The sequence below is a fragment of the Podarcis cretensis genome (assembly GCF_951804945.1).
Source record: "Podarcis cretensis genome assembly, chromosome: 2".
NCBI classification, from domain to species: Eukaryota; Metazoa; Chordata; class Lepidosauria; order Squamata; family Lacertidae; genus Podarcis; species Podarcis cretensis.
In genome coordinates this window covers 117,428,330-117,455,810 of record NC_137171.1, presented here as the reverse complement: position 1 = coordinate 117,455,810, position 27,481 = coordinate 117,428,330, and the positions used below count along the sequence as shown (strand labels likewise).

General features: G+C 47.6%; 1 protein-coding gene across 2 annotated transcripts; it reads right to left on the bottom strand.

Moving 5' to 3' along the window:
* Positions 1–9,264: 9,264 nt before the first annotated feature.
* On the bottom strand, positions 9,265–25,914 carry LOC307208415 (zinc finger protein with KRAB and SCAN domains 1-like). Of its 2 annotated transcripts, none has more exons than XM_079963028.1 (7): positions 25,658–25,914; positions 22,180–23,353; positions 20,460–20,535; positions 19,732–19,814; positions 19,345–19,462; positions 18,950–19,057; positions 9,265–10,816 (listed from the first exon to the last, which is right to left on the bottom strand). In XM_079963028.1, exons 2-7 carry the CDS (start codon positions 22,909–22,911, stop codon positions 9,948–9,950), a joined length of 1,986 nt encoding a protein of 661 aa, XP_079819154.1. In that variant the 5' UTR covers positions 22,912–23,353; positions 25,658–25,914; the 3' UTR covers positions 9,265–9,947. The 2 variants fall into 2 exon arrangements, with proteins under 2 accessions (XP_079819154.1, XP_079819155.1); XM_079963029.1 differs by lacking the exon at positions 25,658–25,914 and adding an exon at positions 25,301–25,538.
* Positions 25,915–27,481: the final 1,567 nt, after the last annotated feature.

Below are 27,481 nucleotides of genomic sequence, written 5' to 3'. Positions count from 1 at the left end.
GGGCAACGCTGCCGACCGGAAAACTGTACTCCATGTCTGAAGACGAACTGCAAGAGCTCAGGGAGTTCATAGATCACAATTTGAAGCGGGGATTCATCCGAGAATCCAAAGCAGTGGGGGGCAGTCCTGTGTTCTTTGTGAAGAAGAAGGACACGCCCCAGAAGAGGCTTGTAGTTGATTTCAGAATTTTAAATTCGAAAACCAAGCCCACGGCTTTCCCGATGCCCAAGATCGACGACTTGCTCGCGACGGTGAGGAAGGGACGCATCTTCACCAAGCTGGATCTACGAGGGGCGTACAATCTTATACGCATGCGGGAGGGCGACGAGTGGAAGACGGCCATGTTCACGCCCTTGGGCACCTATGAGTATAGGGTTATGCCCTTCGGTTTACAAAATGGCTCCCACTGCTTCCAAGCATTCATGCATCACGTGTTAGCGGGGCTCCTCTACAAGAAGTGTGTCTGCTTCCTGGACGACATTCTGATCTTCTCGGAATCGCAGGAGGCTCACGAGGGAGATGTCAAGGAAGTCCTGCAAAGACTACGGGAGCACAGGCTTTACGCCAAGCTGGAGAAATGCCAGTTCGACATGACGGAGGTGGATTTCCTGGGCTACAAGCTGTCCGACAAGGGAATCGCCATGGACAGTGCCAAGGTACGATCAGTACTGGACTGGAAGAGCCCGCGCAATCGGAAGGAGGTCCAGAGGTTTGTCGGCTTTGCTAACTTTTATCGCAAGTTCATCAAGGGTTTCGCTATGCAGACGGCGGCCATCACGGACACCCTCAGCTCCAAGAAGAAGAAGTTCATCTGGACGGAGCAGGCGGAGCAGTCCTTTCAGAAACTCAAGCGTCTTTTTGCTTCCGAGGAACAACTGCTGCATGTGAACCCCAGCAAGCCCATGAGGGTGGAGACGGATGCCTCCGACAGGGCCGTGGGGGCAGTCCTGTTGCAGCGAGACCCGCAAGGGGATTGGAGGCCGTGTGCTTTCTACTCCAGGAAACTCAGCAAGTCGGAGCAGAACTACACCATCTGGGACAGAGAGTTGCTGGCCATTCATGCAGCATTCAAGGCGTGGCGGCACTTCCTCATCGGAGCCAAACACACGGTGCAAGTTCGCACGGACCATAAGAACCTGGAGTACTGGCGCACGGCGCGGTTCCTGAACCAGAGACACATCCGCTGGGCGGAGTTCTTTGCGGATTTCGACTTCAGGATAGAATATATCCCCGGAGACAACAACGTCATGGCTGATGCGCTATCCAGGAAGCCGCAGTATCTGGAGGAAGCAGCACCGGTAGCGGCCAAACACATTTTCGCACCCAAGGCGTGGGCATGCGCTTCTGCCACAGTAGACCTGGAAGCGATACGGCGCGAGCTGCGAACAGATTCCTTCGCGCGCTCCAAGATGGAGGAGGTGCGCAGCGGCACGGCAAAGGACGACGAGTTCCAGATACGCGACGGACTGCTCCTCCGCAAGGGGGCCATCTACGTACCGGGAGATGAACTCCGCGCGACAGTACTGCAACAGCTACACGACGCACCCAGCGCCGGACATTTCGGCAAGGAAAAGACAGTGGAATTAGTAGCCAGAGACTTTTGGTGGCCCAAGATGCGGGGAGAAGTCGCGGATTACGTCACGAGGTGCGACACCTGCCAAAGGGCCAAGCCAGTACACAGACCGCCGGCGGGACTGTTAGAACCGCTACAGACCCCGTCCGAACCGTGGGAGAGGGTAGCCTTGGACTTTGTCACTGACCTGCCCAGCTCGAGGGGCAAAACAGCAGTACTCGTGGTAGTCGACATGTTCACCAAGATGGCGCACTTCATTCCTTGCGCGAAGGTGGCCACAGCGGAACAGACAGCCAAGCTGTTAATAGACCACGTGTTCAAGGTGCACGGCCTGCCACGGTCTATCCTGTCCGACAGGGGGCGCCAGTTCATCTCGAGTTTCTGGCGGAAGCTGATGGGAATCCTGAACGTCAAGGTCAACCTAGCGTCGGCAAGACACCCGCAGACCAACGGACAAGCGGAGAGGGTCAACGCCGTCATGCAGCAGTACCTGAGATGTTACGCCAACCAGCAGCCCTCGACCTGGGTGGACTATCTGCCCCTGGCCGAGTTTGCCTACAACAACACACAACACGTGTCCACGGGGGTGACACCGTTTTTTGCCAACCACGGGCGACATCCCAGGACCTTCCCGGGCTTAGAGAAAGAGGGGGAGGGGGAGCCACAGGGAGCAGAGGCATTGGCAGAGGAGTTACAGGAGGTCCATGAACAGCTCCGTAGACAGTTAGACCTAGCAAAACACGTATACAAGATGCAAGCAGACAAACACAGAAGAGTGGGGGAGGACATACGGGTAGGGGACTGGGTCTGGTTAGCGGCCCAGGCAGTGCCGGCCAGATCCTTAGCTAAGAAGAAGCTAGGACACAAGCAGTTGGGCCCTTACCTAGTCGAGGCACAGATCAACCCAGTGGCTTTCCGTTTGACACTACCGGAGGGTTCCAGAATGCACCCGGTCTTTCATAGATCGGTGCTAACGCCCTACAAGGCACCTCACAGGTTTCAGGAGCCAGGAACAGCTCCCAGTCCGCTTAGAGATGCACCCATGACAGGGGGGTCGCCGAGGGCGGGGCCACTCAACGAGGTGACGGAGATTTTGGACTCGAGATGGGGGGAAGAGGGCGTCGAATATCTCATCGCAAGGGAAGGTGCCCCGGCCAGCGCCAACAGCTGGGTGCCGTACTATGCGGTGGAGGAGCACTACCTCAAAGACGAGTTCCACGCACTCTTCCCACACAGGCCCATGCCGGAGGATTATTTTGATGAATATCTTTTCACCCCCACACTCTCAGCCAGTACGTTTCAGGGGTTCTCCTCGGATGAGGAGACGGTTCCAGAGACTACCTCGCCGGAGGGGTCGGTCTCAGACTTGGGTGCGGAGCGCTCTTATTGGTGGGACACTCAACCCGAGGAGGAGTGGCGCAGGAGACTGCTCAGAGGGCCCTGGCACGCAGACTACCCAGAGGAAATGGGGGAACAAGGGGGCATGGACGGGTTGGGGGAGGATCCTGGTTTCGAGCACGCCGGCAACGAGATGGAAGCGGAGGAGAGCGACGTCGATGTACCCGTCACGGACTGGCAGCATGCCAGGGGGGAAGACCGGTATCCGGCAGGCACCCCCATAGCATTGGAGCACCCGGAACCCACGCCAGAAGAGGGGGAGGGGGGAAGGGGGGGCTTCGAGGGGGGGATGGATGTCAGGGACTCAGCGGGAGCGCAGGGAGGAGAGGAGATGGAAAGCGAGGGGGAGCAATCCGAGGGCAGCGTAGGAGAATATGACAGCAGCTCGATAGATTCCATGAGCCTCTCCAGCGAATCGGAAGATTCACAGAAGGGGGCGCCGATGGGCAGGACAAGGGGCGACCCAAGGGGGACACCCCAGAAGCAAGGGGCCAGCGGGGACTCCCAGAGCAGCAGTTGCAAATCAGGACCAGCTTCCCCACCAGAGCGTAGTGGGGGGGAGGAGTCCCAGGTGTCAGAACCCACATATGCACCACCAGCGAGAGAAGATGAGTCAGGGTGGACCACGCCTCCATCGGAGAGCGAGTTAACGGTTAAGAGGAAAGTTGCAGGCTGGGCGCGCGCGCCAAGTTCAAAGGTACAGGCGAGCGGCACAGAAGGTAGCCCGGATAGGGAACCAGGTCCTAAAGCCCGCCGGAAGGAGGGGCAAGAATCGTCAGGGTCAGCGTCAGAGGAGTCCAGGAAGGATGAGACCCTAGCGGGCAGGAGGGCCCAGAGGAGAAAGGAATTTAGGAAGAGGTGGAGCAAAGCGAGAGTCTTAAACTGGTGTGGAGGGGGAGGAGACTCAGACAGGACTTCGCCGGTCTAAGGTCGAGACGTAGAGCTGCACGCTGCGGCTTTAAAATGGAGACTGAATCTCAATAAAGACTTTTGTACATAACTACAGCCTAGCGTTGGTCCTCTGTGAGCTGGGACCTGGAGGCAGCTCTGACAGAGTGGAAAAATATTGCTCAAAAAAAGATATGCTAATATGCCTGGATTAAAATGTAAAGTATCTGAGGTAAATTAGTAAGGAAGGATAATAAGAATACATAGAAGGATTGAGAAGATTGTAGAATGCGAAGATAAATGTAATCTCAGAAATGTAGAGGAAATTGAGGGGGGGGCAGAGGGAAGTGGGGGGAGGGACAAAATACTGCGTTTGATTGATTATTTAAATGATAAATATATGTGGGGATGGCTTTGGTATATTTGCATTGTGATGTAATATAGAAAAAAACCAATAAAATGGGGGGGGGGATAAAAAATTAAAAGTCTATATAAGGGCAGGCACACCTTTGTTCTGGGTCCCTCCCTGCCCTCCTGCGTGTGGGGGGAGCACCCTGTTGCAACAGCTTTAATAAAGATCAGTCTTACTGGCTGCTTTGCTTCTCAATATTCTCTGGTTAGTCTCTGTTATTTTCTCCTACCAATGCAGAACTTCTTGGGTACCCCATAAGGGAAAAGGAGCAGTTTTTTCTCATAAGAGTACACAATAGCCAAAAGGGAAAAGATAATTGGCAAAAACCACATTCCGTCTCACTATTGATCAAGGAGTTGAAAAATTATTTCCTTGGGATGGAAGTATTTTCTGTTTTGTAAATATGAGTGGAATGTGTTCGCTCTGTATAGGATTGGGAACAAGATTAATTTAAAAAAAATTATTTGAGCATTAACTCTGGTCAATATCCAAGATGAATTGTCTGGTGTCTACGTAAATTCTCCTTAACCCCAAAGCTTTTGCCACACTCCGGGCATTCATATGGTTTCTCCCCGGTATGAATTCTCTGGTGCCGAATCAACTTATCTTTCCGATAGAACTTTTTCCCACACTTGGGGCATTCATGCACTTTCTCGCCCGTATGGATCTTCTGGTGTCTCAAAAGGTTTGTTCTCTGATTAAAGCTTTTCCCACACTCGAGGCATTCAAAGGGACTCTCCCTGGTGTGGATTTTCTGATGTCTGAGAAATGTAGATCTTGTAGGGAAGCTTTCCCCACATTCAGAGCAGTCGTACAATTTCTTCCCAGGTTGGATTCCCTGGTGTGCCAGAAGGCATGTTTTTTGCTGGATGCTCTCCCCTGATGTGGGAGAGTGACAGTGTTTCTCTCCAGCATGTTTCATGACACGTCCTAATCGGTAGTGGCGCTTTTGGCCGTACTTGGAGACTGAGAGCTTCTTGGGCCTCAAGTGTACCAAGGAGGTTTCATTAGCAGCAGCTGTAAGACCTTCTGGGTACTTGCTGACTTCATCCTCCTGCTCTGCTGGCTTCCTCTCCTGGTCCCTGTTGGACTCACATCTTTCCTCATCAATAGTTGCTGTCACCGGCATGTTCCACCGAGAAATTTCTGTTAATGTGTTATGCATCTCGTCCTTCTGAGAGTTCTCCACCTTGATCATACTCTTCTTCTTGACACCTGAAGGGACAGAGAGAGGAATTTTTCCATGATCTGGTCACCTCCTATTTACAGTCCTGCAACTACCTTCTTGTTGGCTTGCCCCAACCCATCCCTCCTTTTCCAGTTGATTCAGGATATCTCTGCTACATTCATCTCTCTCCTGTCTAATTATATTTTCACCATCATCCTTAAGAAGACCCCTGAAGTTGGATCAGGCCCAAGGAAGCTACTGAGAGTGGCTGCAGAGAACGCACAACACCAGTCCTGAAAGACCTACATTGACTCTCAGTACATTTCCGAGCACAATTCAAAGTGTTGGCGCTGACCTTTAAAACCCTAAATGGCCTCGGCCCAGTATACCTGAAGGAGCGTCTCCACCCACATCGTTCAGCCAATACGCTGAGGTACAGCGCTGAGGGCCTTCTTGCGGTTCCCTCATTGTGAGAAGTAAGGTTACAGGGAACCAGGCAGAGGGCTTTCTCAATAGTGGCGCCCGCCCTATGGAACACCCTCCCATCAGATGTCAAGGAAATAAACAACTATCTGACTTTTAGAATACATCTGAAGGCAGCCCTGTTTAGGGAAGTTTTTAATGTTTGATGCCAGCCAGAGTGGCTGGCAAAACCCAGCCAGATGGGCAGGGTATAAATAATTTATCATCATCATCATCATCATCATCTCATAATGACCAACCAGATGCCTGTTATGAGTGGTGGTTGAGCTACAAAGTGGAAAACTGAATTCTGCAGAAACACAGCTGCTACTGTCCTTTCTTTGAGTCTTCTCCATTCCCCTGCTCCCTGTTGAGAGTTTTCCATCTTGAGCTGATGTCTCTTCTTATCACCTGACGAGGTAGAGAGGGGAACCTGGTCCACACTCTGATCATATTTTCTCTAGTTACTAGATTTGTATAGCCTTCATCTCACTGGCTTTCCCTTCTTTCCTCAAGCTGATTCAGATTGTTTCTGCTAAACTCCATTTATTTATTGTCCCCATTATCTTAGTACCCCTCTCCATACATCCAGGGCCCCATGTATATGTCAAACTGAAGCGTGAAAAGCAAAATTCTGCAGCAAGGACAGTAACCAAAATTGCCTTAAATTTTGGTGGGACCTGGACAGAGAAGGAAAAACCAAGGCAATGTACCTATTTTTGCTTGTGGCACAGAACCATTGGCCTGCCACCTCCCCCCTCTTCCCCTCCATGTGGGAGCCTGCAAGGTGGTTCAAATTTTAATTTTGAGGATGGTTATGGTTCTTTGTTAAGCACTGAATGGCTTGGGACCAGTTTACTTGCCTTATCCCTTATATATGTAAGGAATTCAGTCCTTATATATCCCATTGAGCACTTTGATCAGTGGAACTGGCCCTGCTAACAGGTGTCACATAATACTCATTCTGCATTTGTACAAAGTCAGCTTTTTATTGTAGCAGCACCTACATTTTGGAGCTCCCTGCCTACTGACATCAGGCAGGTGCCTTCGCTGTACTTTTTTCAGTGCCTGCTGGAATGCCACACATGGCTTCTCTGATGGTTGACCAATGATCCGAGAGCCTCCTGCAACCTCCTTTCCAGCCACTCTCCACACAATGCATTCATTGATGCTTCACGTCTTATGAATGTGACCTTTCACATGCAGGGTTTGTAATTAGCAGGGCGCCTGGCACATTTTGCACATTTGCGAGCTCCTCAAAAGGTCTGGGTGCCATTTTTTTTGCACCTGGCTAAAACCATAGCTTTAACTATATGGACCTTTGTTGGCAAGGTGATGTCTCTGCTTTTTAAAAATATAGTATAGTATACGTATAGTTTTATATGCCTGTTGTCTTTGTCCATGGAGTTTTCTTGGCAGGGATACTGGAGTGGCTTGCCGGTTCCTCCTCCAGGTGGATCACGTTTGGTCAAAACTCTCCACTATGACCTGTTCATCTTGGGTGCCCTGCTCGGCATAGTTCATAGCTTCTCTGAGTTCTTCAAGCCCCTTCGCCACGGCAAGGCAGTGATCCATGAAGGATGAAGCAGTATGTGGACCGAGAACTCCCAGAAGTGCAAGCTGGATTTAGAAGAGGCAGAGGAACCAGAGACCAAATTGCAAACATGCGCTGGATTATGGAGAAAGCTAGAGAGTTCCAGAAAGACATTTACTTCTGCTTCATTGACTATGCAAAAGCCTTTGACTGTGTCGACCATGGCAAACTATGGCAAGTTCTTAAAGAAATGGGAGTGCCTGATCACCTCATCTGTCTCCTGAGAAATCTCTATGTGGGACAAGAAGCTACAGTTAGAACTGGATATGGAACAACTGACTGGTTCAAAATTGGGAAAGGAGTACGACAAGGCTGCATTTTGTCTCCCTGCTTATTTAACTTATATGCAGAATTCATCATGCGAAAGGCTGGGCTGGATGAATCCCTAGCCGGAATTAAGATTGCCGGAAGAAATATCAACAACCTCAGATATGCAGATGACACAACCTTGATGGCAGAAAGTGAGGAGGAATTAAAGAACCTTTTATTGAGGGTGAAAGAGGAGAGTGCAAAATATGGTCTGAAGCTCAACATCAAAAAAACGAAGATCATGGCTACTGGTCCCATCACCTCCTGGCAAAGAGAAGGGGAAGAAATGGAGGCAGTGAGAGATTTTACTTTCTTGGGCTCCATGATCACTGCAGATGGTGACAGCAGCCACGAAATTAAAAGACGCCTGCTTCTTGGGAGAAGGGCAATGACAGGCCTAGACAGCATCTTGAGAAGTAGAGACATCACCTTGCCAACAAAGGTCCGTATAGTTAAAGCTATGGTTTTCCCAGTAGTGATGTATGGAAGTGAGAGCTGGACCATAAAGAAGGCTGATCGCCGAAGAATTGATGCTTTTGAATTATGGTGCTGGAGGAGACTCTTGAGAGTCCCATGGACTGCAAGAAGATCAAACCTCTCCATTCTGAAGGAAATCAGCCCTGAGTGCTCACTGGAAGGACAGATTGTGAAGCTGAGGCTCCAGTACTTTGGCCACCTCATGAGAAGAGAAGACTCCCTGGAGAAGACCCTGATGCTGGGAAAGATGGAGGGCACAAGGAGAAGGGGACGACAGAGGACGAGATGGTTGGACAGTGTTTTCGAGGTTACCAGCATGAGTCTGATCAAGCTGCGGGGGGCAGTGGAGGACAGGAGTGCCTGGCGTTCTCTGGTCCATGGGGTCACGAAGAGTCGGACACGACTAAACGACTAAACAACAAACAACAATACGTATAGTTAAAGGTATGGTTTTCCCAGTAGTGATGTATGGAAGTGAGAGCTGGACCATAAAGAAGGCTGATCGATGAAGAATTGATGCTTTTGAATTATGGTGCTGGAGGAGACTCTTGAGAGTCCCATGGACTGCAAGAAGATCAAACCTATCCACTCTGAAGGAAATCAGCCCTGAGTGCTCACTGGAAGGACAGATCCTAAAGCTGAGGCTCCGATACTTTGGCCACTTCATGAGAAGAGAAGACTCCCTGGAAAAGACCCTGAGGTTGGGAAAGATGGAGGGCACAAGGAGAAGGGGACGACAGAGGATGAGATGGTTGGACAGTGTTCTCGAAGCTACCAGCATGAGTTTGACCAAACTGCTGGAGGCAGTGGAAGACAGGAGTGCCTGGCATGCTCTGGTCCAGGGGGTCACGAAGAGTCGGACACGACTAAACAACAACAACAACACTCAAGGATTACTGAGAGGTATGTCAAAGTATATGTTAAGGATAGACAATAAGTTAAGGAGTTTAACAATAAAGAGTAGAGTGTTTTGAAAACTGAAGTATGGTATCAATATTTTTATTGTAAATGCCAAATTAAACACATATTAACAATTTCTGTACAAAAATGTGATATTAACAATGTGTCACTTATGTGAATTGTGTATTAGTTCATGCTTATCAAAATAAGAAATAAAAAGTGTTGCCAACCCCCCCAAATGGCGACTAGACATTTTGTTTTTGCACCCATAACTCAGGTCCCAGGAGCCAGTTTGGCTCCTAGCTTTTGTATCCCAGTTTCTAACACTGTTCACATGGTATGTATCAGTTAAACACTATCCAAGAGTGGTTTTTCACACACTAGGGGCTTCTGTGAGGTTTCACTCCAGAATTAATTCTCTATCGTCTTCAGGGTTTTTGGGGGGGAGGGTGTGAGCTGTTGCTGGAGGTTCTCCCCCACATCACATGGTGTAAACTCGCCTTCTTTCATAGGTATTTATGATAACAGTTTCTGACATGTCATGGAATTTCCCGCCAGAAAACAAGTCTCTAAGAGTTGGAGCATATTTTGAGGGCATGTGGGGACAGAAGTCACATTGTCAGAGTGAAACTCCACACAATTGTTGGATACAATCCATAATGTCCGTGTAATATTTCTTTAGCACAGAGCACCGGTGGGTTTGCCAACCAATTCCTAATATGACAAAGTTTGCTACTGGAACTTTTTCCAACCCAACACTGAGTTCTCAGAGTACAGCCTCGGTTATGTGGGTCCTCTGATGCTTAACGAGAGTGCATCTTTGGCTGAAGCTTTTCTCACACTTGGCACATTTGAAAGGTTTCTCGCAGAGATGTTTCCTTTGGTGGTCTACCAAACTGTCACTCCGGGAAAAGCTCCTCCCACACTGGGGACACATGTGTGGCTTCTCTCCTGTGTGGATCCTCTGATGCCTCATCAAATGGGCTCTCTGACTGAAGAACTGGCCACACTGAGGGCATTCAAATGGTCGCTCCCCAGTATGGATCCTCTCATGCCTGATCAATATCCCTCTATTAGAGAAACATTTCCCACACTCGGGACATTCATAGCACCTCTTTCCTGCACCAACAAGTCTCTGTAAATTCTCTCTTGGGCAGAAAGCGAGCCCACCTTCATTCAATTTCTCTCCAGTGTGCAGTCTCTGGTGTCTCGTCAGATTTTCTCTCTGCCTGAAGCACTTCCCACAATCAGGGCACTTGAAAGGTTTCTCTCCTGTCTGGATTTTCTGGTGTTGGGAACGGAAAGCTTTTTGGCAGGTGTTCCCCTCCCACTTCAGATAGTTAAAGCGGTCCTCTCCATTATAAGCCATAAGTCCTACGTTGTGGTGGTGGTTCCTTCTTTGGTATTTGGAAACGAAGGAATTTTCTGCTCTGGAGTGTGGAAGGGAGGGTTCGTTATGTGCATCTTCTAAAAGCTCCCTGGAGCCATTTTCTCCCCTCACTGGTTCCTTCCCCTCGCATCTCTGCTCATGAATTGCTCCAGCTCCAGGAATGGTCCGTAGAGATAACTTCATTATCGTCCCTGTCTCTCCCTGCTGTGAGGGGTTCACCTTGATCAGACATCTCTTTTCATCACCTGAAGAGACAGAATTGTTTTTTGTTTTGTTTTAAAAATCTTGGTTATTGTCACCTTTCCTAGACTTCATGCCAACCTTCCCTCCTGCGCTCTCTCTCTCTCTTTCTCTTTCCTTCTCCACAGTAGGGTGTCGTTGCTAAAACTCCTCTTTATTTCCTGTATCTATGATCATATCCCACAACAACCATACCTTTACATTTAGAAGTCAATGGGCTTTAGGTGACCAGGATTTCCAGCAATTGAGGTGAGGCTTCAAGGCCCAGCATAATTCCTCACAGACCAAAACTTGAATAGATTTTACGGTAAATACTAAAAACAGCAGAACTAATCGTGCAAAAAAGCAAGATTTCACAATGCTGTAGCACTGAACTTCAGGAGCGTCTTTCAGCACAGATGACAACAGTCCTTCTGTCGAGGGCCAATAGCAATGGGATTAATAACTGAATATTTTAATGTTGAATGCTGTGTTCTCAAATGATGTTAATGCCTCCGTTGCAACAGTTAAGGATTTCTTAACCAGGAACAATGGTTCTCAGAGGCTCGATTTCTTTAACACTAATTTCTTTTATTTGAACTGACAAACCTTGTTAACAACAAAAAGAACCCTGCTTCTACAAAATGTAAAGGAAAGGAAGAAAAGAACAGGAAAGTGCACTTCTTTTTGCTTTTCATAATACTCAGTGGGAATTAAGGAAAAAACAAAAATACCTTTGTGTCACTTCCAAACCATTCCCCTTAAAGGAACACCACAGTTTCTCAACATCTTCTATGGCCACATGACACACTTCTCTTTACTTCTCAGTGAAATAATGAAAACCAAACTTCTGCAGCCAGGTAGCAGCAAATTCCTCCGAATTGCAAATAATACGTGGCTCAGGCAATTGGCAAGGGACACGGGTGGCGCTGTGGGTTAAACTACAGAGCCTAGGGCTTGCTGATCAGAAGGTTGGTGGTTCGAATCCCCGCGACGGGGTGAGCTCCCGTTGCTCGGTCCCTGCTCTTGCCAACCTAGCAGTTCGAAAGCACGCCAGCCAAGTAGATAAATAGGTACTGCTCTGGCGGGAAGGTAAACGGTGTTTCCGTGCGCTGCTCTGGTTCGCCAGAAGCAGCTTAGTCATGCTGGCCACATGACCTGGAAGCTGTACGCCGGCTCCCTCGGCCAATAAAGCGAGATGAGTGCCGCAACCCCTACTGGACCTAACGGTCAGGGGTCCCTTTACCTTTCACAAGCAATTGGCAGCATTCTCACAATAAAGCATTTTGGGCACCACAGAGGAATGCAGAAAGCTGCCTTATGCTTGATCAGACCACTGTCCCATCTTCCTCAGTATTTAGGGTTGCCATATTTCAAAGAGTGAAAATCCAGACACAAAAGTTGTTGAGGTTGTTGTTGTTGTTTGCAAAATCTCAAAAAAAGAAGTTTTTGAGCTATTTTTCAAGAAATTCGCCAAAATCTACACTTCATGGGTTGCCATACATCCGGATTTTTATAGACATTTCAGCAATATTATCTACACTGATTTGCAGCGTCTCTCCAGGGCTTCAGGCAGGAATCCTTTCCCCAGCCCAGCCTGGGGAATGAAAACCTGGGACCCCCTGTATGAAAAACAGGTGCTCTGGCTCTGAGCCACAGCCCTTCCCAAAGGCCTGATCCCTCCTCCTTCATGCCTTTCTTTGTGTGAGGGGGATATCTTAGCATTGTTCCAAACCCAAGATTTCTCCCCAACAAGCCAGTTTCGGTAAACAAGGCGGAATGTTTTGATAATCTTACAAATCCTGGTTTGTTAGGGAGAATGCACCAGCATGCAACTTGGGCACAGCATGGTTCTTTCAACCAAGGATCTTTAGTTATCATTATGGGGTCCAACATCTGTATTTTAATTTGGGGGAAAGCAGCTTTTTAAACAGGACGGCAGGTTGGTCCTCTTAGTTTTCCATGCAAATTCCAAAAGGAGTGGCTGTATCAGTCAATCGCAGCAAAGTCATAAAAAAGGAAGACTAGGCAGAAGGTAAACTGGGACCTGCTGGTTTGTCCATGGGCTTGCAATAGATTTAACTCCCAGTTGTTTCAGAGCAACAACCACACAATGGTCAACTGCTGGAATGTAATGGAAACTAGTCCGCTGACTTCCTCTTAAAATTAATTCACTAATGAAGCAGTGTGTGTGTTTGTGAGATCACTGGCTGGGGTTGATGGGATTTGGGGGAGCAACATCTCAAGAGTCACAGGTCCCTCCACTCCCCAGTGCAGAATATTATACACTCCGGGTGCCATAAGGGATCAAATCTGGTCTCAAGTGGAAAAAACCCAGTTGAGATCCAACCAGGCAGTACCAGGGCTTTTTTTCAGCCTTCTAGCAGGCAAAAAAAAAAAAAAAAAAAAGGATTACAAAATGCTACAAAATGGTATTTATTGTGAACCGAACGCATTTTGGAAAAGGCTATTTCTCAAGCGCACTGAAATATAGAAAGAAGCTGAGACCAGTTGAGACTCTGCCAATGACCACCCACAAGACCAGCTTTCACAGTGGACAGCTTTCAACATGCTGAGCCAAGCCATGGCTTGACTCGGCAAGGCAAAAGAGCAAAAGGACCTCCCTGGGAAGCAGCAGACTCATTCATTCATGCAAACCACAGCTTGGCTGAGCATGACGTGTGACCACAGGTCTACATAGTACATGCGGGTTCTCCTAGCAGTTCTTAACATGGCATTTCCTATTTCTGTGCTGCTTGTTTTTCCACAGGTCACCAAGTCCTCAACCATTTCTTATCAGTTTTTCTGGTGGCCTTTGTGTGGGGGGGGAAAGCTGTCCTTCTGCTTAGGGCATCCAGAAGGTTTCTCATGGAAAAGGTTTCCTCTGATACTGATCAAAACCAGCAAGGGAAACTTCTCCTGCACTCAGGGCAATTGGTGGAGTCTCCCTCCTGCACAGGCTGCCTGACAGTTTCATCAAATGGCAGCTCCCCAGTCTTAAAGCACTTTATACGAAGTGCTTTCTCATATGTATCATCTGATGCCTCAACAGATGCCCACTCTGCCTGAAGCATTTCTTGCAATTGGGGCATTTGTACGGTTTCTCTCCAGTATGTATCCTCTGATGCCTCCTCAAATTTCCTCTGCGAGTGAAGCTTTTCCCGCACTCGGGACATTCATACCATTTCTTTCCTGTCTGGATTCTCCGATATTTATCAAGACGGGACTTTTGCAGGACCTTTCCCCTCCCCGTAGTACTTTCACGAGAGTCTTCCCTGGTAGGTTTCAAGAGACGTCCTGATCTGCAGAGGTGCTTTTTAGCATACTTGGATGACAAGGGTGTTCCTCCCCTTATGTTCACTACAGAGGTTTGGTTAACAGCAGCTCTAAGACCTTCCACAGGTTCACAGCGTTCGTTTTGGTCCTTCACAAATTTCGACTTGCATCTTTGCCCACAAACTGCAGCTCTCAGAGTGAGGTTCTTCTGGGATACTTCTGCAGGTGTCCCACGTGTTCTCTCTAAGACCATTTCTGTCGGTTGAGAATACTCTCTCTTGATGTTTCTTCCCTTCCTGTCTCCTGGAGAGAAAAGAGAGAAGAATTCTGTCCCTGTTCTAATTCCCCTCAACAACAACAAAAAAGGCACCTCAAGCCATACAACAAGGCCAATCGATGCCAAAGAAACCTGCCCACAGTCCTCATCACAACACAAGACAACCAGGCAAAATAATAGGAAGCAAAGGTTTTGATTTATTATTTATTAAGCCTTTTGAAAAAAGCTTTTCCACTTTTTCTATTGGAGGGTTTGGTATAAAGGTCAAGGTCAAGGTAAAGGGATCCCTGACCATTAGGTCCAGTCGTGACCGACTCTGGGTTTGCACCGCTCATCTCGCTTTATTGGCTGAGGGGGCCGGCATACAGCTTCCGGGTCATGTGGCCAGCATGAGTAAGCTGCTTCTGGCGAACCAGAGCAGCGCACGGAAACACCATTTACCTTCCTGCTAGAGCGGTACCTATATCTGCTTGCACTTTGACGTGCTTTCAAACTGCTAGGTTGGTAGGAGCAGGGACCAAGCAACGGGAGCTCACCCCGTTGCAGGGATTCGAACCGCCAACCTTCTGATGGGCAAGCCCAAGAGGCTCAGTGGTTTAACCCACAGCACCACCCGCATCCGTTGGTATAAAGGTACACAGCAACAAATTCCAAAAATTGCAAGGAAATCTATTGCAATGTTAAAAAAAAGAAAAAGTGCTGGTTCAGGCCTAGAATCATAGAATCATAGAGTTGGAAGAGACCACAAGGGCCATCGAGTCCAACCCCCTGCCAAGCAGGAAACACCATCAGAGCACTCCTGACATATGGTTGTCAAGCCTCTGCTTAAAGACCTCCAAAGAAGGAGACTCCACCACACACCTTGGCAGCAAATTCCACTGTCAAACAGCTCTTACTGTCAGGAAGTTCTTCCTAATGTTTAAGTGGAATCTTCTTTCTTGTAGTTTGGATCCATTGCTCCGTGTCCGCTTCTCTGGAGCAGCAGAAAACAACCTTTCTCCCTCCTCTATGTGACATCCTTTTATATATTTGAACATGGCTATCATATCACCCCTTAACCTCCTCTTCTCCAGGCTAAACATGCCCAGCTCCCTTAGCCGTTCCTCATAAGGCATCGTTTCCAAGCCTTTGACCATTTTGGTTGCCCTCCTCTGGACACGTTCCAGTTTGTCAGTGTCCTTCTTGAACTGTGGTGCCCAGAACTGGACACAATACTCCAGGTGAGGTCTGACCAGAGCAGAATACAGTGGCACTATTACTTCCCTTGATCTAGATGCTATACTCCTATTGAGTATTGTATTGGCTTTTTTAGCTGCCGCGTCACACTGTTGGCTCATGTCAAGTTTGTGGTCAACCAAGACTCCTAGATCCTTTTCACATGTACTGCTCTCAAGCCAGGTGTCACCTATCTTGTATTTGTGCCTCTCATTTTTTTTGCCCAAGTGCAATACTTTACATTTCTCCCTGTTAAAATTCATCTTGTTTGTTTTGGCCCAGTTCTCTAATCTGTCAAGGTCGTTTTGAAGTGTGATCCTGTCCTCTGGGGTCTTAGCCACCCCTCCCAGTTTGGTGTCATCTGCAAATTTGATCAGGATGCCCTTGAGTCCATCATCCAAGTCGTTGATAAAGATGTTGAATAAGACCGGGCCCAAGACAGAACCCTGTGGCACCCCACTAGTCACTCTTCTAAAACTGTGCTGTTGTTGGGAGAGAACCACAACAGTCCCTCACCCTGTCCCACCTGGAGGGAAAGGTAGGGCCAAACATCTGAATGTGCGGAGACCAACTTTGTGGCATTTTTGTATGGGTTCTGTATGAATCAAAAATCAAACTAAAGAAATGTGAATGCTTAACTGGGATGAGCTGGGCGAGACGCTGATCCGACACAAACCTGAAAGTGCCATTCCACTGGAGAAAGGAAGACATTCACTCTCAGATGCTCTTGAAGCTGATGGACCCAGATTGTTCAGCTGAATCTGGGAAGGTTTGGTTGCCTGACTGGTGGCAGTGTTCCTCATCCTTTTCTGCCAGTGGTCAATGATGTCAATAACGTGGCACTGCCAGGTCCTGCTTGACGTGCGGGAACTGGCTCAGCCATTCGAAAAAGAGCCGCGTCTGCTACTCCCTGGTGGCTGTTCCCTTCCAGGAAGGCCTAGTCGCCCTTCCACAGATGCCCTGCCTCTCGCCAGAACCGTAGCCAATTCCTCTCGTAGTCACGGGTCCTTGTCTCATCCGAGATCCATAGCAACTGGGAGACAGTCCAGTTGTTTGAAAAGAGTCACCCCCAGTTCTCAATAAAGGCACGGATTTCCCCATCTATCCCTAAGTTGGGGAAACGGTGAACACGAACAACAACAACAGGTAAAGGTAAAGGACCCCCGAATGGTTAAGTCCAGTCAAAGGCAACTATGGTGTTATAGTGCTCATCTCGCTTTCAGGCCGAGGGAGCCGGCATTTGTCCACAACAGACAACTTTCCGGGTCATGTAGCCAGCATGACTAAGCCGCTTCTGGCACAACAGAACACCGTGATGGAAGCCAGAGTGCATGGAAACACTGTTTACCTTCCCACCGCAGCAGTACCTATTTATCTACTTGCACTAGTGTGCTTTCAAAATGCTAGGTTGACAGAAGCTGGACAGAGGAATGGGAGCTCACCCAGTTGTGGGGATTCGAACCGCCAACCTTCCAATCGGCAAGGCCAAGAGGGTCATTGGTTTAGACCACAGTGCCACCCACCATATTTGAGTACGGAGCAATTATGTAGAAACCAGGATTTATGAGAGCGACGCAGGACGGGAGGGGAGGTGTGGTGCAAGGAAGCACAGTGGGATAAACTGTGACGCCAAAACAATACAGGTGCCAGAGGCATAAAATGGGACTCAGAGACAGTGGCAGAGCATAAACAGGAGCGAGCCGTAGAACAAATGTTAAGGGGAAATACAGGCATAATAAGAACATGTATGAAGAAAACATTTATACCTGTGTTTGGCAAAAGACACACAGCTCTTTAATATAAACAGGGGTGGGAAATCTTTTTTCAGCTAGAGGGCCATACTCCCTTCTGGGCAACTTTCCAGGGACCGCATGCCAGCGGTGGGCAGGGCAAGAAGCAAATGTTCAAGGTCACATTCCAGCTCAGACAAACGCCACTTGCGGAGGGCATCAAACAGAGCCATTAGGATGTATGGCTTGGGGAAAGCTGGACAGAAAGGCATGACTGAGGGGCTCCCCACCCCTGCCATAGGCACTAAGGAATACCACACAGGCCACACAAACACTTGCGCGCGCACACACTCTCCATCCTCTGGCCAAGGAAGCAATAATGTATTTCAGCTCCGCAAAAATGCTCAAGAAGGGCGTGAAGCAAGGTATGGCCTGGGAAGAGTCTTGAGGGCCACAGTGAAAGGTCTCAAGGGCCATTTTCCACCCCCAGACCTGAACTTCCCCGCTCCTACTGTAAAATGAAGTTTAGACCTCAGCAATGGAGCATGTGCCTTGTAGTCAGAGGACCCCATGTTCATTTTCAGAGAGCAGATCCAGGAGAGGCCTGTTACGATATGGAGGCAATGCAGCTGCAAAGTGCTAGCTTGAAAAGTAAACATGATGGGAATGTTGGGACTGCCCGTGGGAATCAGAGGGACAGTCAATTCACAGTGCCAAGCACCGGAATTAGCTCAGAGTGTAATATGAGCTCTTCCGTTTGTTCCTGTCCAGGAAGTGTTTGTCACTAGACTGCTAGAGCTTGAAGGGAGCAGTCACTTTTTTTTGTAATGCTGCAAAGACAGAAATAAAGGCATGTAAATACGTTTCTGTCTATCTCTTTCCCCTGCCCGGGGGGGGGGGCAGGAAAGAGGGGTGTGTTCTTCTCACGCTGAGAAGGATCGTCTATTGCGACCTAGCCTGGATCTTGCTGGGGAATGCAGCCAGGGAGGTCAACAGGGAATCATGCCGGGTGCCTGGGAGAGTTGCCAGTTTCTCCTGATAAGGCTTGATTTCCCGACAAGGCCTGCTGCCCATTAAGAACCATGTGGCTCTTATAAAGGCAGACAACGTCCTACGTTCTGAGATTTCATCAAGCATCATCCATACACATTCCAGCTTATTTTTGCATTCACAAATAAGAGACTTCTATTTAAAAATAAAATAAAACTACATCACTTTTTGCAAAACTGCATGGAAACAAAAAACAAAAAAGACCTCTTCAGATTTTTAGCCAAATACTTTCTGCTGCTTCTGCTAAGCCTGAGAACATTAGAAAGATCGCTGGGGAAACCATCCTGGGAGAGAGAAGACAGAGGCAAGGATGTTCTCCAGTCCTCTAAGGGGAACCCCAGAGTTCTTCAGAGGCAGTGTGGTGTAGCAGTTAGAGCATCTGAATAAGACTGAGGAAGACCCAAGTTCAAATCCAATTCAGCCATGAGTCTTGCAAGGGCGATCTTGTCCCAAACAGCATCCCTCACCCCTAACCTACCTTGTGGATTAAGAAAGGAGTGGGCGACAATCCATTTACACCACTAAGAGCACTTTGGCAAAAAGGCAACATTAAAACACAGGAATTTTTGTGTGTTACAAGAGTTGCCATTTTGGGTTCTCTATCCCCTTACCTGAATCTTGACTTGGGAATCCTTCATTTTCCCCAGGAAACTGGACAAAGATCTCCTCTTCTTTTTCATGGTGAGAGGCAGGGTCAGGTTTAGGAATCAAGAGTCCCTCTTAAGTTTGAGAGAGAGAGACAGAAAAATAGTAATAATTATTATTATTTCTGTCACAAAGAACATGCATTGATTCTTCCTGGCAGTTTTTGGCTTTTTAAAAAAACAATTGACAACAAAAATGAACTATTGATAAGAAAAGCAATTTGAACTCACAACAGTCTAACAAAACTGCTGCCCGAGTCTTTTTAGAAACCAACAAATATTGTGGTTCGTATTGAATTGTATGTTTGGACCTGTCAAGCAAAAAATCGATATATCAGGGCTTTAATGGAGCAGAGACTTACCCAAGGATTCTGTATCTCTATCGTCTTCCTGCATGACTTGCCAAAACATGGTCCTCTGGCCTGGCTGGGCTGGGCTGGGCTGGTCCATGTGTGAAGTTTCCTCGAGATTCGTTGGCCCCTGAGAATGAGAGATGGACAAGATTGCTTATAGGGCGACATCAATATGCACGGACCTGGCAAGGGCTCCCTATCCAGAGGTGCGTCACAATTTAGGATTTGACAGAGAGGGAAAACATAATGATGTGTGGCTATATTCTTAGGGATGGCTTTACACTAATAAATCACTTAGAAGTCATTCCAGCAAGTAACCTGCGTATACATAAATTAAATAGTTTAAATGACTGAGAAATAGACAACCTAGGTCTTGCTCCTTAAAAGTGAACATACCTTAGCCTGACCCGACATGGCCATTTCCGGTTTTTCAGGAGGAAGCAAGTTGCTGTGAGCCCTTGGACCTTGGCTTCCACTGCCTGTGAAGGACAGAAGGGAGATTATTTCATCATCATCATCATCATTTTATTGCCTTTCATTTATGTTTCAATGGGATTTACAAATACACCAGAAGGACAGCCCAAAAAATAGAACAGAAAACAAACTGAAGACGGGTTTAAGAACGATGCAAAATGGACGCTAATAGCAGAGGGAAATTTACCCATCTGGGGCAGCTTGTTGGAACAAAAACACCCCCTGCTGCTTGCAAGTAGTGCAGACAGCGACAGGAATGCTGTTCCATAGAACAGCAGCAGCCACACTGCAAGCCCTGCTCTGAGCAGATTTCTGACATTTTGGGGGACTGAAGGGGAAACCCTCCTGCAGAAGGCAGTTATCAGGTGCTGGCGTTGCTTCTTTCAAACACAGGGCCTTCAAAATTTTAATCTTCCTTCTGTCATCTCTCAGGTGGCACATCCCACTTTTCTGAATTTGCAGCTCCTTCTGCATATGCTTCTGTAGGGCAAACACTGAAGAGGCATGTGTAAGGGGATCATAGCCATAGCTGTCAACTTTTCCCTTTTCTTGCGAGGAATCCTATTCGGAATAAGGGAATTTCCCTTAAAAAAAAAAGGGAAACATTGACAGCTATGATCATAGCCTTAATGCCTAAGTGGAAGCCTTACCCAGCAAACAGAGACAGTCGCTACTGCTTTGCTCCTCTGTTTCCTCAGCCTCCAGAAAACCCTCCGGCAGTGGCTTCTGAGAAAAAAAGACGATCCGATTGGTGAAGAATTTAAAGATATCCTTATCCATAGGACTTGAAGATGCTCGTAAATGTAGAACATGGGTAGGCAAACTAAGACCTGGGGGCTGGATCCGGCCCAATTGTCTTCTAAATCCGGCCCACGGACGGTCCAGGAATCAGCTTGTTTTTACATGAGTAGAATGTGTCCTTTTCTTTCAAATGCATCTCTGGGTTATTTGTGGGGCCTGCCTGGTGTTTTTATATGAGTAGAATGTGTGCTTTTATTTAAAATGCACCTCTGGGTTATTTGTGGGGCATAGGGATTCGTTCATTCCCCCCCCCCCATATAGTTTGGTCCCCCACAAGGTCTGAGGGACAGTGGACCGGCCCCCTGCTGAAAAAGTTTGCTGACCCCTGACGTAGAAGCTGCCCTTCCTACATCTGAACTCTTATAATCATCAAATTTGTTTGGGTATCTCTTTCAGCATATGGACTGCTTATATTAATTCATTTGTTTAAGTCAGGACTGGTGGATTACTTTAACCCTTAATGCGAGCAGATTGTGTTTCCATTTTTTCCCCTTTTTCTTACATTTGCAAAACAAAAAGGCATCTAAAAAAGATGACATTGGGCATTTGCAGTCATTTCAGCCTCTGAAAAGCAGGGCTGCCAGCTTTTCCATCAGCCTCTGTTCCTGGGCTTAGCAGCAGTTTGATTTCACTGACACTGGCAGGCAATTGCTGCTTTTCTCCCTCTGCACTGTGCAGTGAAGGGTTACACCTATCCCTGCATTCAAGCAGCTGCTTAAAAGCACAAAAGCAGGGCAGAGCTGGTTAGCTGACAACTCTCTCTGTGTGTGTTCCCAGTAGGGCTACTAAGAGTTATCTCCTTGAATTAGACAACAGCTCTACGGCCACATTCACACTAAACAGTGGTACCTCGGGTTACATACGCTTCAGGTTACAGACTCCGCTAACCCAGAAATATTACCTTGGGTTAAGAACTTTGCTTCAGGATGAGAACAAAAATCGTGCAGCAGCGGGAGGCCCCATTAACTAAAGTGGTGCTTCAGGTTAAGAAGAGTTTCAGGTTAAGAACAAAATGAATTAAGTTCTTAACCTGAGGTACCACTGTACGTTAAAGTGGTGTGACACTGCTTTAATCAGTCATGGCTTCTCCCAAAGAATTCTGGGAACTGTAGTATGTTAAGTGTGCTGAGAGTTGTAAGGAGGTCCCTATTCCCCTCTGACCTACAATTCCCAGGGTTAATTGACCGGGAAACCACTTTGAGAATTCTAGCAGAGTGAGGGGAACAACTCTCAGCACCCTTGATGAACTACAGCTCCCATAATTATTTGGGGAAAGCCATGAGTGTTGAAAGTGGTGTCGCAGAGTTTAAATGGGTGGCATGAACCAGTCAACGTTGAGCACCCTGGATGATGGCAACAACCTCGTCCATATTTTGTTCCCATATCCTAGACTTCCCCAACCTGCTGCTTTCCAGGTGGTTGAAAACAGAAACACCTCTCAGCCCCAGGGATCATGGCCAATGCTCAGGGATCAAGTGAGTTGTAGTGTGAAATATCTGGAAGGAAACTACTTGGGAAAGGTAGCGTTATCCTCTTCAAGATTCCAGGAATTAAACCTCAAACCCTCACCTGCCACTCTGCAGGCTTGGCCAAGTCTTGCTGGCTGGCCATGAGGAACTCCTCTGCCAGGGCCACCGCCTGCGAACACGACTCTGGTCCTGCTGCTTGGATCCAGCTCTGCAGCTCTGGCGGGAGGCTGGCCAGGAACTGCTCCAGGACCAGCAGCTCCAGGATCTGCTCCTTGCTGCGTCTCTCCGGCTTCAGCCACCGGTGGCAGAGCTCCTGCAGCTGCAGGTGGATCCTTCGGGGGTCTTCCACCTGCTGGCAGCAGAACTGCCGGAAGTGTTGGCGCTGCACCTCCATCTTGATAGCGTCACCTCGCAAGATGGCCGCCTTCACCTTCCCATAGTCCTTCCTGTCCCTGGCTTCTAGGGCAACGAAGGCCTGTTTGGCTTCCCCGCTCAGAGCAGGCAGGAGCCAGGCTGCCCATTCTTCCCTAGACCACTGGCAAGCTCTGGCCACTTGCTCAAAGGAGGCCAGGAAGGCCTTGGCATCGTCCCATGGGGCGGCCTCCAGTGACAATGGGTTCTCCGTTGTGTGAGGAGACTGCAATGTTGTCAGGAACTCCTGCCATTGGGCCTCCCAGCGCTGTTGCATCCCGTTGCAGGGCTCCTGCTTGGTCTCTAGGGATGCTCTCCATCCTGGCTGCTCCCTCACGCAGTCCGATTGAGCCACGCTGGAGGGCTTGTTATCCCCTTCCAGCCCTCCTTCTCGTTCTGGGCTCACAATTTGAGGCTCCATTTTCCCACCTAGTCTGCGAAGCCCTGAATCTGGAATCAGGAGGTGGAGGAGTGCGCTTGTTGGCAGACTAATCCCAGTAGAAGCCTCTTTTCCCACCACACTCAAATTTCTCTTCTCACAAGAGACTTCCTGAACTTTTGGCGGGTGTTATTTCATTGCTTGAGGCTGACCTTAGGGTGTATAACAAAAGACCCAATGTAAAAAAATGTATTTGTGGCAAAAATCAACACACCAAGAGAGACCAGTAAGGGTCGCAGGCAGATCGCTGGTGCCTTTTCACATTATCTGGCAAAATTTTATTTTGTTTTGAAATCAACCTGACATAGATTTTCCTCCATAAGCAGCAGTAAAAATAGGGACTTCTTAAGAAAGGTCTGTTGGTGGTTGTTTTCTTTAATTATGCCTTGTTGATGGCTTGTTGGTTTCTGATCCCACGTGGCACCTGAAAGATGAAAATATTTCGATTGAAGAATGAAGTTAATGGACTATGCAGAATTAGACAAATTAACAGGAAGGATCCGAAACCGGTGGGACCAGAAATTTACCAAAGACTGGAGTAAATTTATGATCTATTTGAAAAGTATTTGTGATGACCAGACAACGTTTGTAGGTTTGCAAGAAGTTCTGTGAGGAGTATTATTGGAAGTATTGTAAAAATGGAGAAGGGGTGATGATACGTTAAGAGATGTAAAGACAATATAAAGTTAAGAAATGCATAAGAAGTGGTTAAGACGGAGGATCATCAGAGGTGCTGATGGAAGTCCAATATGATTGTATTTGTAATAAACTGTGCGGTATGATTTATAATTTATATGTTAAAATTAATAAAAATATATTTAAAAAAAGAAAAGAAAGATGAAAATATTTACCATTGACAAATGATGGCTGTTACAAACATCCAAGGTGATGATACTATTGGATTCATGAAATGGGCCCAAGGACCGCAGGGTTCAAACCTCTCCCCATTTTTTTATTAAAAAAACCCACACACACATTGATTTGAGTGTTGCATCACCTTTGAATATAAATAAAACTTTTAAAAGAAGATGAGAAAGAGCAGAATTCTGGTCAAGAGGCCTCTGCTTGGAGGAATAGCCGTCGCTCAGTGGTAGAGGAATCACTTTGCAAGCAGAAATCACAGAAATCAGAGTTGAATCATTCTAGTCCAAACTCCTACAATGCAGGAATATGCAGCTGTCCCATACAAGGATCGAACCTGTGACCTTGGCATTATCAGCACCACGCTCTAACTGAGCTACCCAGGATGATCCCAGGTTTAATCCCTCAGCATCCACAGGTAGGCCTTGGAGGCAAAGACCAGGACGCCTATGCTCTTTTGTTGGAGGCTTCACTCCAGGTTTTCAAACAAGTGCTTCCCTCCAACAAGTGCAACCCTTAGGTACTGGCTAAAATTATAAAGGGGGTTAGGGCCCGTTTTAATACTTTCAGATTTCAAGGACGTGCTGAATCTTAACACCGGACCAACGCCATCTTGGAATCAGGAAACGCTACAAGTTACTGATAATTACGGCCTTTCTTTGGACAATTCTGAGTTCCTTAGACTTTGAGGTGGCATCTTGCCTCATGAAATCTGCCGTTTTGAAGCATTATTTTTGTGCTGGCCGCACGTCTAAGCTTGTCTGTCCAAAATTTGCCCCTTGGTATGCCAAGTTACCCATTCAGACGCCTCGCCCTCACTTATGTGATCAGCACCACCAGCAGCAAATGGAGAATTGCCTTTATGGCTCTGTGGCTCCAGTCTGTGCACTTGGCCACAGTTGAAGGATGCTATCGCCAGATCACTTATACTTGGGATCCGCTTGCCCATGTGGAGGCAAGTATTATTATTATTATTATTATTATTATTATTATGCCCCACTGCTTCCTGGTTTGCCCAATCTACACAGACATTAAGAGAAGCTTTGTTCAAAGATTTAAATCTCCCAGTTGGGAGATCAATTGGGTATTTGATTAACTTTTTATAAGGTGGCAGGTCCCCCTACACTTCTGGAAAAAGTGGCCGGTTTTGCCTTTCGAGCGGCAATTTTGAGAAGAAAAGTTTGTGGGGATGATGTAAAGTTCTTCAGGGGAGCAAACTGTCATCTCACAGTGTCTGCTTTTAATAATTATTTTAACCACGTAATAGATTGTATTCCATTTCTATTCTGTATTCTATCTTTTGTAATGGCTTTGGCTAAACAAACAAACAAACAAACAAACAAACAAACAAACACCTCCCTCCTGGTTCTTAGCCCCTGATAGCCCTTATCCTCCAGGCACTTCGTATTTTAAAGCCATTCAATACCCAGGAAAGGAGTGAGCGGGTCTCCCTCTTAAAAGCACAAGAGATGCTACCCCTCCAAGCTTCCTTACCTACAACCAAAAATACCTTTTAACTCCAGCTGCACCTTCAGGGAAACAGGGGAAGCCTTTTCACAGCACGGAATTGTTGCTTTTTAAAAGAGCATCATTTTGAAGCACCCGCGGGCGACGAGGTTGAGCACTGGCAAGCGCAGCAGTTGTTTTTATAACGATATATTCAAATATTGTACATAAAACCAAGCCCCCATGTCCTCATTTGAACCCACGGCTTCCCCAGTTTCTGTTTGTTCCCTGTGTGCAAAGGAGGGATTGAAGTTGGTCTGCAGATGATGATGATGATGGAATGCAATTAAATGATGATGATGATCAAATGCAATAAAAGGGAAGGAGGCGGAGGGGAGTTTGGAGAGCAAGTGAGACTCACCTTTTTAGAGGGAAGCGCGGCTCCCCGGGATATTCCGGCGGGGAAAGGGGAGAGGAGGGCGGCCGCGAGGTCTCTGGAGCGATGGAGGCTGCTCTCGTTGCCGGTCGCCGCCTTTTCCTTCCTCCTCCTCCTCCTCGTGGCCTAATGGCGGCGCTTGCAGAGAGGGAGCCGAGGTTCCTGCACGCGAGCAATGCTGCCCCCGACTGGAAGGAGCTGCTCATGGCTCCTCCACCCACCCAAAATAATTTGAGTAATTAGTTCTTGTTTAATTATGATTGCATTGCCCTCTCCCCCCCCCCGCCCCGAAGGATCGAACTCAAACCGGCTTGCAAAAGCAAAGATTTGAAAAATTGATATTAAACACGAATGAAAGCAACCTACAACATGCACACGAATATGTAAAAGTTGTTTTGTTTAGTAGTTGCAACCCGCTCTGAGACCTTAGGTAATGCAAAGGTTGAATAGCCATTTTGCTTTTCATAGAGTTTTCTGCATTGCAGGGGGTTGGACTAGATGACCCTTGGGGGTCCCTTCCAACTTATTTATTTGTATTTGTAGAGCGCCCTTCATCCAAGGCTCACAGGTTGGTTTACAATATTTTATAGTCCACAAGAAAAGGGACCCAAAACTCGCAGGGTCATCTAGTCCAACACCCTGCAAAACAGGAATCTCAGCTAAAGCATCCATAACAGATGGCCCTCCAACCTCTGCTTATAAACCTCCAAGGAAGGAGAGTCCGCCACCTCCCGAGGGAGACCGCTCCACTGTCCAACAGCTCTTACCGTCAGAAAGTTCTTCCTGATGTTTAGTTGGAATCTCCTTTCTTGCAACTTGAAGCCCCTGGTTTGGATACCAACCTCCAGGGTTGGAGAAACAAGCTTGTTCCATCTTCCAAGCAACAGCCCTTCAGATGTTTGAATCACAGAATCATAGAGTTGGAAGAGACCACAAGGGCCATCGAGTCCAACCCCCTGCCAAGCAGGAAACGCCATCAGAGCACTCCTGACATATGGTTGTCAAGCCTCTGCTTAAAGACCTCCAAAGAAGGAGACTCCACCACACTCCTTGGCAGCAAATTCCACTGTCAAACAGCTCTTACTGTCAGGAAGTTCTTCCTAGTGTTTAGGTGGAATCTTCTTTTTTGTAGTTTGGAACCATTGCTCCATGTCCGCTTCTCTGGGGCAGCAGAAAACAACCTTTCTCCCTCCTCTATATGACATCCTTTTATATATTTGAACATGGCTATCATATCGCCCCTTAACCTCCTCTTCTCCAGGCTAAACATGCCCAGCTCCCTTAGCCGTTCCTCATAAGGCATCGTTTCCAGGCCTTTGACCATTTTGGTTGCCCTCCTCTGGACACGTTCCAGTTTGTCAGTGTCCTTCTTGAACTGTGGTGCCCAGAACTGGACACAGTACTCCAGGTGAGGTCTGACCAGAGCAGAATACAGTGGCACTATTACTTCCCTTGATCTAGATGCTATACTCCTATTGATGCAGCCCAGAATTGCATTGGCTTTTTTAGCTGCCGCGTCACACTGTTGGCTCATGTTGAGTTTGTGGTTTCCCCCCTCTGCACACGTTCCAGCTTGCCAACATCCTTCTTAAACTGTGGTACCCAGAACTGGACATAGTACTCCAGAACAGAGTGGGACAATGACTTCTGATCTGAACACTGTATCTCTGTTGATGCAGCTCAGAATAGCATTAGCTTTTTTCGCTGCTGCGTCACAGTTGACTCATATTAAGCTTGTGGTCTACCAAGACCCCTAGATTCTTTTCACATGTACTGCTAGTAAAGCCAGGTGTCTCCTTGCTTATATTT